Source organism: Miniopterus natalensis, chromosome 11 (assembly GCF_054644295.1).
Source record: "Miniopterus natalensis isolate mMinNat1 chromosome 11, mMinNat1.hap1, whole genome shotgun sequence".
Classification (NCBI taxonomy): Eukaryota; Metazoa; Chordata; class Mammalia; order Chiroptera; family Miniopteridae; genus Miniopterus; species Miniopterus natalensis.
In genome coordinates, this window is record NC_142091.1 from 66,782,124 (window position 1) to 66,795,698 (window position 13,575).

The window sequence follows — 13,575 nt, forward strand, 5'->3', positions numbered from 1 at the left end:
TCGGGGCGTGTCAGGAAGTAAGCCCGGGGCCCGCCTCGCCGGGGGCGTGGCCTCGATGTCGGGGAGCACCCGCGCTGAGCTCCCGGGGCGCCCTAGAGGACTGTGCTGTGGGCCGGCGCCGCCCGGGCTTCCTCCCGCGTCAGGACCCCCGCCCTGAGCCCCTCGGGCCTCCCCTGCACCCTTCTTTCCAGACCCCCCGCACGCCCTCCCCCCTTCAGCTCCCTTAGGCCTCCGCCTCCCTCCCTACAAACCCCTCTTTTCCGTAGCAGCCCCGCCTCCCTCTCCCCGCACCTCTCCCGCACCCTGCCCTCCGCAGGCCTGTAGCACCTTCGCCCGCATTCCTCCGCTCCCGCTCTCCTTCCTTTCCTCTCCTCTCTCCCTTCCTCCCCTAGGCCCCAGCCCCGTCTCCCCTGATATGCAATCTGCCTGTTCACCACCCCTTCCCGGTGTCTTGTCTCACGAGGCCCCTCAGGGTGGGAGCAGGTTGTGAGGCTCACCCCAAAGCCGAACCTCCCCATCCAAGAGGACGTTGGGGAGGCCTCTAGGCCACCCCCATGTGACAGTTGAGGGCTGCAGCTTGCAGAGAGCAGAAGTAAGCGCACTGCCCAGTACTCCAGGAAAGTCTGGCTGTGCCTGACCCAGCTCCTCCGCTACCATGAACAGGGCCCCTCTGAAGCGTTCCAGGATCCTGCACATGGCGCTGATGGGGACTCCCGACCCCTTCAGCGAGTCAGAGGCCAGCCAGGGGAAGCCCTTTCTGCTTCGGGCACTGCAGATCGCACTGGTGGTCTTTCTCTACTGGATCACCTCCATCTCCATGGTGTTTCTCAACAAGTACCTGCTGGACAGCCCCTCTCTGCAGCTGGACACCCCCATCTTCGTCACCTTCTACCAGTGCCTGGTGACCACACTGCTGTGCAAGGGCCTCAGCACACTGGCCACCTTCTGTCCTGGTGTGTTGGACTTCCCCACCCTGCGCCTGGATCTCAGGGTGGCCCGAAGTGTCCTGCCCCTGTCCGTGGTCTTTATCAGCATGATCTCCTTCAATAACCTCTGCCTGAAGTACGTGGGTGTGGCCTTCTACAACGTGGGCCGCTCCCTCACTACAGTCTTCAATGTGCTGCTCTCCTACCTGCTGCTCAAGCAGACCACCTCCTTCTATGCCTTGCTCACCTGCAGCGTCATCATCGGTGAGTGGCCAGCCAGGGCCATGGGAAATAAGGGAGGCATGGGGGCCAAAACCCTAAGAAATAACCCTGGCAAGCATCTTTGGACTTTATCTATCCCAGCTCCCTTGATGGTAATATGAGGAAGATCTTAGGGTCCAGAGAGATCAAATAACTTTCTCAGTGTCATCCAGCAAGTTAGGGGCTCAGGCAAGTCCCCTCATACAGGTGAAATTATAATCTATATTTCACAGGGAAAACCAAGGCACAGAGAGGTTAAGTAACTTGTCCAAGATCACACAGCTAATAAATGGCAGAGCTGGGATCTGATCTCAAGCAGTCAGACTCCATACACTGACCACTATACTCTATTGCTACTCAAGAGTTCAAGAGTCCTGAGTTCCCATCCAGTGTTCTTTCTATGGGACAATGCATCTTTTAATAAATATCCTGTCACCCTGACCTTGCAGGCTCATAATAACGGCTGAGACAGTGGCAAGAGATATGCTTTTAGAGGTATTAGCTGTCTTCCCAGACTTGACCCTCAAAAAATCACAGCTATTGTTGGGGTTATTGTGCTAATAATTTCACATATAGCATCTCCTTTGTTCCCCAGAAGTCTCTGGGTATTAGCAGTGTTAGCAAGACCGTGATCATCTCCATCCAAACAAGGAAACTGAGGCTCAGAGGGGTTAAGTTACCTGCCCAGGGCCACACAGCTAGGAAGTAGCTAGACTGGGATGCAAACACAGATTGGTCAGACTGTCAGTCCTGCTCTTCTAACCACTCTGTTCTGTTTTTATCCCCTAGATGTTAAAGCTGCACTACACAACAGAATAATCATTGGCCATGTGTCCATTTCAATTTAAATTACAGCAGGTCCTCAAATACATCATTTCATTATAAAAATGATAAGATGCACAGGAACTTAACTCTTGTCTATATCAATTAGCCTATGGTAAAATTTATTTAGTTATATATTGTTTTAGTAGCAGAACCTATGGGCGATGTTAAGTGAAGACTTACTATAATTCAAATTAAATGAAATTTTGAAAACTCAGTTCCTCAGTTACAGATGTTGTAACCTGATTCTGTAGCCACACTTCAAGTGCTCAGTAGCCACATGTGGCCAGTGGCAACTGTATTGGACAGCACAGATTATAGAACATTTATTGTTTTATTGCAGCACACTGGGTAAGAGCATCCCCAACCCTCCTGGGCCTCTGTCATCCAGGAATGTGATCCTTCTTTAAACCTGTTCAGGTTTGTCTTGATGCTGGAAAGTTTGTCTTGGTTGACCTACATATTCTTCGCCGGTGTCTCAGAGTCCAAAGCCAAGGTGGACTGGTTGCCAGGGAGGGGCCCATCCCATGCCACCTGTCCTAGAAAATGTTCCCCTTGTTTAGCAACTGCTGGATCCAGGGCTGCTCACGCTAGTCCCAAGATCCAGAGGGAGGCAGGGGAGAGGGGTGGAGGTCAAAGCTGGAGGAGCTGCTAAGAGCCCTGGCACATCTCTCTCAGCTGCTCCCCCTTCCCCTCCCAGGGGAGGCCTCACTTTCTCCCACACTTCCCCAAATGCCCCAGGGATCTCCACTTCAGTCCTGCAGACCTTGTGTGTCTGTGTTGGAGGGAGTGTGCTCTTTGTGGGAGAATTTGCATGCAGGAAGGTGATGTCACTAGGGAAAGTGGGCCCAAATCCGAAAAGTAATACAAGTAGCTGATGGTAAGATTGCTTCTGAGAAGGTGCATTCACTGGCCAACCTGGTGGGGCAGGGGCCGGGGAGGCCGGTGCTCTCTGCTGGCCTAGAACCTGTTCCTTCTCTGCAGTGTTTTCCCTTCCTCCCTCTTTGTGGGGAAAGATGGGTCAAAGGCAACTACTCCAGGCCTCCTCCTCCTCCTCCTCCCTCTCCCTGTCCCCCAGGTCACACAAGCGCGTTTCAAAGCTCTTTCTAGCTGAGAATCCCTCTGGGGTCTGGATCCTTAGGTGGCAGTCCCTTCTGGGCTCAGAAGGTAACCAACAGGAGGGATGGAGATGCTCTGGCGAAGCCCACCCTCTCCACCCCCAGAGCAGGTCTGTGGGTAGCCTGTTTGCAAAGGCTTTACCGAGAAAGAGAATGCTAGGAGTGAGTGCCTACAATGTAGTAGGCGCCTCATCTCCTTTAATCCCCATAACCACCTCCAGAACAACCTCCATTCATTCAATCAACAAATATTGAGACCAGGCACATGCCAGGGACTGTGCCACACTTTGGAGATACAAATTTGGAAAAAGTAGACTCAGCTTCTATGCTCCTGGAGGTCATGGTGATGATCCATGGCAGTAAATGAGTTAAGATCAAGCAGTAAGAGCTGTGATGGGGACATAGAAGGTGCTGTAGGAATCCTGGCTGGGTGGAGAAGGAGAGAATAGTTGGGGAAGGGGTCATCTAAGCAGGCCTTCTGGAGGAAGCACTAGATGGGTGTAAGGAAGGAGTGAGGAGAGATTGTTCTAGACAGAAGAAAGAGCAGGTGCCCTTCTTCATGGCTGGGCCCGAGCAAGACTCCCCAGGTGCGAGGCTGCTCAAGTGAAGTGAGTCTGGACTATTTTCTCAGGGCAGTGGGGAGGCTCCGAGGAGCTTTAAGCCAGGACAGGACCTGAGCATATCTGTACATGAGGAAGGTCATTGTCATTCTGGTTGCAAGGTGGAGAGCAGATTGGTTGGAGAGGGCGTTAAAACAGTGACCCAGATCTCTGCAGCTAAAGGAAATGGGAGCTCTGAGAAGTTAAACTTTTCCCAGGCCACCCAGCCTCTAAATGGCAGAGCCCAAATCTCGCCGACACCAAAACTTATCCTACTCTCCCATGTTGCCGGATGCTGTAGCTGGGGATACATGTGTAAGATCCAGCCTCATCTTCTGGGAAGGTGGGGTCTGGCTAAAGTGTACTGTCCCAGTGGGCAGGTGCCTAGCAGCCCATGGCAGGCCAGGAGTCTTGAAGGGAAGCACAGGCAGTGAGAGGTCTGGGGACTGGGGGTATCGAAAAAAACTCACAGGCTTCCATTTTATACACCAGGAGCCCAGCCTCTGAGACCTTAAATCACTTGCCCAGGGTCGTTGTAACCATTAGTACTCATCCTTCAGAACTCGGTTCAAGCGTTACTTTCCAGATGCCCCAGGCCAACACAGTCGTCTAGTTATGGGTTCTCACAGCACCCTGCGCTGTTTTATGAACCTCATTACGATTGTAATTAAAGAAATAACAGGAAATCAATTATCCTAATGTCTTTCTCCTTTGCTAAAATGCATGCTCCGTGAGGAAGGGCTCCTGTCCTGGGTTGCTTCCCCAGCTCTTGTGTTGTACTTTGCATGTGGTGGAGACTTTGGACATATTTATTGCAGGGAGGGTGGGAAGGAGGGGATGGTGAGAACAGCGTTACAGCCTGTGAATTTGGGGCTTCAAAATTCTCCTTTCCCCACTGCAGGTGGCTTCTGGCTTGGTGTGGACCAGGAAGGGGCAGAGGGTACCCTGTCTTGGACAGGCACCCTCTTTGGCGTGCTAGCCAGCCTCTGCGTCTCACTCAACGCCATCTACACCAAGAAGGTGCTCCCGGCGGTGGACGGCAGCATCTGGCGCCTGACCTTCTACAACAACGTCAATGCCTGTGTTCTCTTCCTGCCCCTGCTCCTACTGCTGGGGGAGCTTCAGACCCTCTTCCACTTTGCCCAGCTGGGCAGTGCCCATTTCTGGGGCATGATGACCCTGGGAGGCCTGTTTGGCTTTGCCATCGGCTACGTGACAGGACTGCAGATCAAGTTCACCAGTCCCCTGACCCACAACGTGTCGGGCACGGCCAAGGCCTGTGCCCAGACGGTGCTGGCCGTCCTCTACTACGAGGAAACCAAGAGCTTCCTCTGGTGGACGAGCAACATGATGGTGCTGGGGGGCTCCTCCGCCTACACCTGGGTCAGGGGCTGGGAGATGAAGAAAGTGCAGGAGGAGCCCAGCCCCAAGGAGGAGAAGAGCAGCTTGGCGGTGTGAGCACCTGCGGGTACCTTGGGATGGCCCGGCCAGGAGAATGCCAGTGAACGCAACGGAGGCCTCTCTTATCCAGAGAGGGTGGCCTGGGCAGGGTATTTGCAAACTGATCGGAATCTGGTGGTCAAAATGGAACCAGTGTTTTCAAGTAACGTCAGAAAGCTACCAATCCTATCGCGACCCCCTTTCCTATTTGGGGGATTTGTCCTCCCCTAGGGAGGAGGGACCCCCACGGGAAGAGCACACTAGACCTTGGGGAGTAGGAAAGTGGTGCACCCCTTCCTGCCCTGCCCCAGGGCCTTCTACCTCCACATGACCTTTGGGTTCAGGACAGGCCACAACCTTTAAGGAAACAGTATGGCGAAGCCATCAAGTCTTCACTTGTACTCAGGGAGATCGGGGGTGACCCCACTACAGGCCAGCTGAAGGAGTTTGGGAGACCTCACTTCTCTGGGTCCCAGGGCAGGCAGCACAGCTTTGGTTCCACAAACCCAGCTCCCTTTGGAGAGAAGTGGGGGCTGGGCTGAGGGAGGAAATGGACCAGTGTTCTCTCTTTTCTGCAGAGACCACCAGGCCCCATGGAAGGGGGCAAAGGATCAGGTGTACCCATGCCTATCCTGACACCCCTGGGGGCCACTGGGAATGGAGTGCATCATGGGAAAGCACCCTTTCCCCACCATCTGCACCCCATGTTTCCAGCTCTTGAACATAGGGAATCATACACCTTTTACAGGTTAAGCACGGCCATTAGCACTCTCCCCAGTCCCTGACACCCGTTTTACCTGCCTCACTCTGTCTCCTAGCATCTGACCCAGCTGCCTGGCTCAGGAAAGGAAGTGGAACCAGGAGCCTCTTCTGCTTCTCCCAGCTCTGCCTCCCCCAGGGGAGAAGCCCTGGGAGGGCTGATGGAGCCTCCTCCCTTGATCATTGAACAATTGCATTCTTCCCTGAGGGTGGGCTGAAAAACCCTGATTGCCTCCTCACCACACCCCCTTGGCCTCTGGGTAGCTTTCACCCCCGTCCCTTCTGTTGGGCATTTTGTTGCACCCATCTCCTTGGGGTAACTCCCTTTGGGTATAGTCCCTATAGGGTAAGGCTGGGGAGAGTGCATCTTCTCGACATCACCTCTCCCAGTCCCCCCACAATTCCAGGTGATTTCTAATGAAGTTGGTGGGGCCCGATGCCCTGCATTGTATGACTTAATTAAAATCAGAGTAAGACATTCTGTGTGTGTGGGGTGAGTGCAGGAAGCGGCTGGCTGGGCCTGTACTAGATTTATGAACAAAGCCCTGAGGAGAAGTAATGTGTCTGTAAAGGGCAGGAAGGCTCGCCCCTGCCTTCACCAAGCCCAGGTACTAGCAGGGCTTCTAAGAAAAGCCTGTTCTCTCTGCTGGATCACGGCTTCTTCCTGAGAGATGGGTGACAAGATCTCAGGTTTCATTATCAATAGCTGTCATTCACTGGGCACTTGCTGGAGTCTAGGCACTGTGCTGAGTGTTCTACACCCATCATTCATCTTCATAACACCCCCCCCCACCACCACACACACACACCCTGTGAGATGGAGCCATCACTGATCCCCCATTTTACATATGAGGATACAGAGGCTCAGAGAGGAGCACAGGACGAGTAGACAGCTGGATTCAGATGGAGGTCTCTTCCTTCACAACATAGGTACTTAACCACAGTGCCCTTAAGTATACTCAGCATTTTTGAGTACTTACGATGTGCCAGGCACTGTGATGGGTTGTATTAATTTAAAGACCCAAATCTGCTTCCAACGGCTCACATGCCCCCACCACAAACCGTGGTTCCTGTGAAGGGGCTCAATTTAGGAACTGAAACCAGCTGAAATCAGAACCGAAAAGCCTAATGCACTGGAGCACCTGGTCCAAGTGTTCAGAGAGCTTAGATGGGGGAAGGCTGTGTGTGGGTGTGAGGGGGGGAAGCGGGGTGCTGCTGTGGCCGCAGCCATGAGGAATTATAACATTCGAGCCAGGAATGAGTTTGGAAATCAGAGTCTAGCCTTATATTCCACAGATACGCCTGAGGCTCAGAGAGATCATGACTGAGGTCACAGTGTGATGAGGCAGAACCCAGAACCCTCTTCCTAGGCCAGTGCCCTTTCCACTGAGCATCATCATCATCATCTTTTTTTTTTTTAAAGAATAGTTTATAAATTTTGAGAGATAGAAGAAGGGCGAGGGAGAGAGAGAGAGAGTGAAACATCAGTTCAAGAGCAGAACGTTGATCAGCTGCCTCCTACATTCCCCCTACCCAGTATCAGGTCCACAACCTGGGCATGTGCCCCAACTGGGAATCAAGCCAGCGACCTTTAGGTGCACAGGACGATGTCCAACCAACTGAACCACACTGGCCATAGCTGTCATCATTTTTTAAAATAATAATTACTACTATTATTAAATATTTTGTTATATATAATTATAAATATGCTTATATTATTAAATGTTAATATTATTATTGCTAACATTTGTTGGCTACTCACCACATGCCAGGTGCTATTCTAAACACTTGCCATGTATGAACATCTGAGACAGGTACTATTAACATCCCCATTTTATGGATGAGGAAACCAAGGCCTACAGAAGTTAGCAGTGTGCCCAAATCACATAGCTGGGCTCCCTTTCTGCACACTAAGAGACTTATTCAAATGGACATTGACAACAGAACTCTCACCCATAACCTCTACAGCAATCAGCCCTAAAAGCCAAACCACAACCTCCTCAGCAATGAGCCCAGAACAGTGAGGATTTGGTAATGATGGCCAGTCTCCTTGTTTTTACTCCCACCCACCCCCTCCTTCTAACTAAGGACCAGTCAATCACATAAGACCCATCCTTGCAGCCAAAAACATCTTAGCTGGCTTAGCACCATTTCTCTTCTGTGGTTAACATGGCCCTGTTGTAAGCCTCAAGAACCCATGGCTAGAACAATGGGCTGGTGTAGCCCAGCTAGGGCTTGACTTGAATACCCAACAGCATCTGTCAGAGGAAGCTCCTGGGCACCTGCCAGTTTCCAACCTCAACCAATATTCTTTGCCTTCCACTCTGCACTGTGCTTCCTGATTCTCCCAGCCTCTCACTTGGGCCATGGCTTCCCTCCTTCTGCTTGTATCAATCAACCTGGGCTTCTCTTCTGGACTTCCATCACCCTTGCCTCCTAGACTTTCTGGTTACTCTAGGTAACAACCAAGCCCCATCCAGCCTGATCCAAAACTCCTGCCCTAATATCCACCCATGTAGCCCCATGCCCACTGGGTTGTCCTGTCCCCTCCTCCCCTAGGAAAGGAAACGAGACACTGAGAGCCCATACTTGACATAAACAGCCTTTATTTAATAAACCCTGATTTAAAGCATGGTCACATTGGATTGAATCTCAAATGGAAAGAAATTATTTAAAACAGCAAAATCAATTGACCAGTGGATCCTGGAACCAACCCAGTCTATCCTCTAAGACTCGGGCTCTGGAGTAGCATCACGGCCATGGAGCTGAACCTGGACTCAAACCATGTTTCACTGACCTCTGCTCTCAGCTCCCATAGAACCTGGTGCGGTGGGGTCAGGAAAGACAAACACAGACCTCCAGCTCTGCCCTGGAACCAAGACCTCAAACTCATCTGAGATGGACTCTGAGGGAAAGCAAAAGGACATGACAATTGTCACCTTTTCCAGAGGCCAGGTAAGTAACATGCATGCAGAAAGAGGCCAGGGTACAAGTAAGCAAGTATTGTTGGACCCTGCAGCAAACTGGGGGCCAGTAAGCCCAACAAGAGGCCAAAACTTCCATTTCCCAAATTACTGCTGGCCAAACTAGTCTGCCCCTCTGGGCACCAGTTTCCAACTTCTAGGCTTTGGAGGCAGTGGGACCTGAGTTGGAATCCCAGCTCTGCCATCTGTTGGCTGGGGTCTGTGTGAGGGAGATGACACCACAGGCAAATGACTCTCTGTCACTGAGCCTCAGTTGTCCAGGTGATAGTGAGGGTGATAACAGTTCCTCCTCCAGGTGACAGTGCAGTGACTGGATGAGATAATGCACGTTGCACTCATGCTTAGCCCATTGTCTGGTACATAAACAGCAATGTAATTATTAGATGGAAGCTCACAGCAGAAAGAATGGTGAGGCTTTGTCCCCTCTGCCACACAGCCCTATGGATTCAACTCGGAGGCCTGCCCAGAGCAGCCTTCCAGCCTGCTGGGTGGGGAGAGCTGCCTTGGCAGGAGGTGGCGGTGGCGGGGCCCACCCATGCTGCCCTCATCTGCTAAGTGGGTCTCTGCTCCTTCCCTCCCGCTGCAATCGTGGGGAAGATCAAATTCTGTTTATCACAGGCATGAACTCCTTAGGGGAATGCCCATGGGGACAACCAGTAACTTAATGAGGAAGGGGAGCTGAAGGGCCACCGTGGTGAAGTGGACAGTTCTAAACAGGGAAGGTGCACCTGGCCGGGCGTGGTCCAGAGGTTGAGCATCGACCTAGGATCCAGGAGATCCCGGTTCAATTCCTGGTCAGGGCACATGCCCGGGTTGTGGGCTCGATCCCTGGCCGGGGGCCTGCGGGAGGCAGCCGATCAATGACTCCCTCACCGTTGATGTTTCTATTTCTCTCTCCTTCTTCACCTCTCTCTCTGAAGTCAATAAAGATATATTTTTAAAAAACGAAAAGTTAAAAAAAAAATAAACAGGAAAGACACGACTCAGTTTCCATCATTTCTTGCCATTTGGAGTGTGGGCTTATATTGCTAGAACTTCTAATTTTGCAAGAGAAGCTGGAAATCTGCAACTTTATGTGCAATCTCCTGATTTTAAAACAATGGCTCAAATTTATAAAATACTGTGTGGGCTGTGTGGCACCTACATGGACCACATTCAGCCTCGGGCCACCATTTCACATCTCTTTCTTAGCATACGACTTCTTTGTAGTCTTACCACATCTGTGAGAGGTTGGGTAGGACACAGAGGGGCCAAGGAGGCAGCATCCCTAAGAGCTAATGGGATTGCCCGGTGGCCTGTCCCAGTTAAAGCGCCTTTCTTTTCCCACCTCCCCAGAAGAGAAGCTTTGGGAAGGGGATCACTCTGGCTGTTTCCACCATTGTCCAGCAGCAATGATTATAATACAGTTACAGGCCCCGAGAGTGTGTGAAAGGCTTTACTACCCTCCTCTGCTGTGTCCTTGCCAATAGGCAGGAAACAGGGCAGGACCTAGAAAGCTTCTGTTGTTGCTTTTGCTACTGAGAATTACAAGGCTAGTTAACAAGAACAGTAACAGTAACAATAACAGCGCCCGGGATAGGAAGTCCCTTGCCATGGAGGGCAACATGAACTTTGATGACTAAGCAAGGTCATTGTCCTTGACATTTTTTTAAAGTTAGTTTGTTAATTTAATATCTTTTGAAGAAATTAATTAACCAACCACAAATTGAACAATGCACATTTTTAAGAGTCAAAAAGTACAGAAAGGTATAATATCCATTTTTCTTCTACCCCGTCCTTCCCTCTCAGTAATCAATCCCTGAAAATACAATTGCATCACCCTCCCAATGTTAACTCCTATTACTTTTTAATGTGTTTCTAAATCATTATTTCTTTATTTTTATAAATTTAGACATCTGTAACTCCCCCCCCAAATTAAAATATACATATAAGTGAGATGGGATCATACTCCACATATTATTTCATAGCTGACTTTTTTTACAATTTAAATTTAAAATAGTTTTATTCTATTTATTTTTATTGTGATATGATTGAAATATAAGCCCTTGGCATTTTGTAAAGTCTCTGTTGATGGAGTGGGAAAACCACAGGCTTGGGACCCAGACAGACCTGCATTTGAATCCCTGCTGCCCACTTCCTAGTTGGGTCACTTGGAGGGCGCTTGGACTCTTTGGGCCTGTTTCCCGATCTGCAAATGGAGATAACTACTAAAGGATGACAATAACAGTCCCTACTTCATAGGGTTATGTCAAGGGTTAAGTGAACAGTACCTAGCATATAGCAAAGCTCAACTAATGTTCGATGTTATTAATATTCCTCTGTGAACTTATGATCTTAGTTTGCACAAAACTATTATTGTACTCATGAAGCATATAGCAAGATAAAAATGTTAATATGCTTGTTTCCTTCACTATATTGTGAGTTTCTCAAAGGACAAGATCATGTCTAACTCAACCCCGTACACCCACGAGCCTCCTTAGAGCCTGGCGGGCAGGCACTTGGTCAAGTTTGCCCAACGAATGATCAAAACCCTCGGAAGCAAGTGCAATGTTTCCAAATCATCATTAATGTCTGCTCAACACACCCACCTCCATCTCCAAGCTCCCTCTCACTCGTGGGGGTGTGCCCTGGTTCCATGTCTGAATCACAGGGTCCTGCCCCCTGCCTACTGCTGACTCAACCAATGTCCTAAACCAACCACCATTCCCAAATCGGGATTTGAAAGATACTGGTCAGTCCTCTCCCAGAAGTAGCCAGAAGTCATGGAGTAGCCATGTTTGGCCTTATGCACAGACCAGGCAGAGAAAACTGGTCTGCAGAAAGCTCTGGTTGGTGTGGCTCAGTTGATTGAGTGTCATCTGTTCCATACACTAAAAGGTCGCTGGTTCAATTTCCAGTCAGGGCACATAGCCAGGTTATGGGTTTGATCCCCACAGCAATTTACAGTTCCTTCTACCACCCTGTACCCTACCCACTCTAAAAAGTATATCACACACACACACACACACACACACACACACACACACACACATAAGGAAGCATTCACTGAATGGAACTCCCTTCATGGAAGAGGGACAACCTCAAAGTCCTTGAGCAGGAAAGTTCCATTTTCTAGCACTTCATTCTTTAAAATAAAATATTTATTTACCAGGCTGGAAGGGAAAGTGAAAAAGGCACTAATATTTCAGAGAAGACTAGGATTCTATATTTGTGGCCAAAAGCCCACTCTTGGAGGTGGCAATGGGGTTTCCACTCCTCCAACATAGGCTTGTAATTGAGGGCAGGCCAAAGCAAGCCCTTTGGCAGTCTGTCACCTCTAATACATCACCTGTCCCAGGGCCCTGGGAGAGAAAGGCTCAGCAATGAGGTGGCTGAGAAACATATATTGTATGTTCTCTTTGCCCCTCTCACCAGCTCGCTCCTGCCACACAAAGACCCGCAAACACACACACCGCACTACCCTCCCTTGAGCTTAAAGAGTAGCTGCTGTTTTCTTGAGTAAGAGCCTCTGAAATTAAACACAGTTACATGCCTTCCCCTGGTCTTGCTTTCGTGGGTTTGCTCTCTATTACTATACAGTCTAGGTTAGGACCTTGCCTCCCAGGGAGAAATGAGTGCAGCTTTCCTGAGTGATGGAAGTGACTGAGATCTCCATCCCTGGGGGTCTGGGCAGAGCCTCCGACTCCCTCCCACCAGCGACCGGGCCCACAGTTCCATGGCCACACCCGGTCTGAAAAGGAACATCCTGTTCACTCTTCGTCTGCAGTGGAAAAGATTAGAAAAACACTCACTTGCCCATTTCTCAGGGTTATTAGAGTCCCTTGGAGGTTAGGCCCAACCCCACTCAAAGTTGCCTCCTCCCTGGATGTTTGACAATGCAATGGCCACTTGCGTATCCTTTGTGGGGGAGGGGATGGCAAGTGTTCAAGTCTCTGGCCTTGAACAAACTTCGTATTGGGTTGCCTGCCTTACCATTCGCTTGTAAAATTCTTTAAATATTCTGGATTTGAGCTCTTTAAGAATCATGTGCTGCAACCATCTTCTTTCACCCCATGGTTTGCCTTTTCACTCTCTAAACAATGTTTTTTGATAAACAGAAGGTCATAATTTTAATGTAGTTCAATTTATCAATCTTTTCCTTCATGGTTAGTTAGTCCTTTCCATGTCTTATTTAAGGTTTGTGTGGGTTTTTTTTTTGTCTATCCCAAGGTTACAAGGACATTTTTGTATAATCGTCTCAAAGATTTGCTGTTTTACCTTTCACATTAAGCATATAATTTACCGGGAATTGATTTGTATGTTCTGAGATAAAGGTCAAGCTAATTTTTTTTACATCAGGATATGTGATTGACCCATTTCCATTAGAGGAAAAGCCACTGGTACCCCACTACTTTACACGGACATTTTTGTCATAAATAGAATACCACATGTGTGAGGCTGTTTCTGGATTCTCAATTCCGAGCCTTTTGTCTTTTATCTTGCTGCAATCCCATTCTCATCATCTTCATTCCCAGGCTGTAACTAATCTGCCAGTTAATAGCAGAGCTGGAAACGGAACCCAAGGAGTTTGGTTTTGAGGTCCACGTCCTCAAGTTTCTCGCCAGAAGCCTAGAAAACAGCAACGCCGCTCCGCCCTCTGCTGAGCGCACCCTTAACTCAAGGGGGA

General features: G+C 49.7%; 1 protein-coding gene across 1 annotated transcript; it reads left to right on the forward strand.

Moving 5' to 3' along the window:
- Nucleotides 1-273: 273 nt before the first annotated feature.
- SLC35C1 (solute carrier family 35 member C1) lies at nt 274-6,403 on the forward strand. The gene is made up of 2 exons (XM_016203979.2): nt 274-1,190; nt 4,628-6,403. The coding sequence occupies exons 1-2, from the start codon at nt 656-658 to the stop codon at nt 5,182-5,184; spliced, it is 1,092 nt and encodes a 363-aa protein (XP_016059465.2). The 5' UTR covers nt 274-655; the 3' UTR covers nt 5,185-6,403.
- Nucleotides 6,404-13,575: the final 7,172 nt, after the last annotated feature.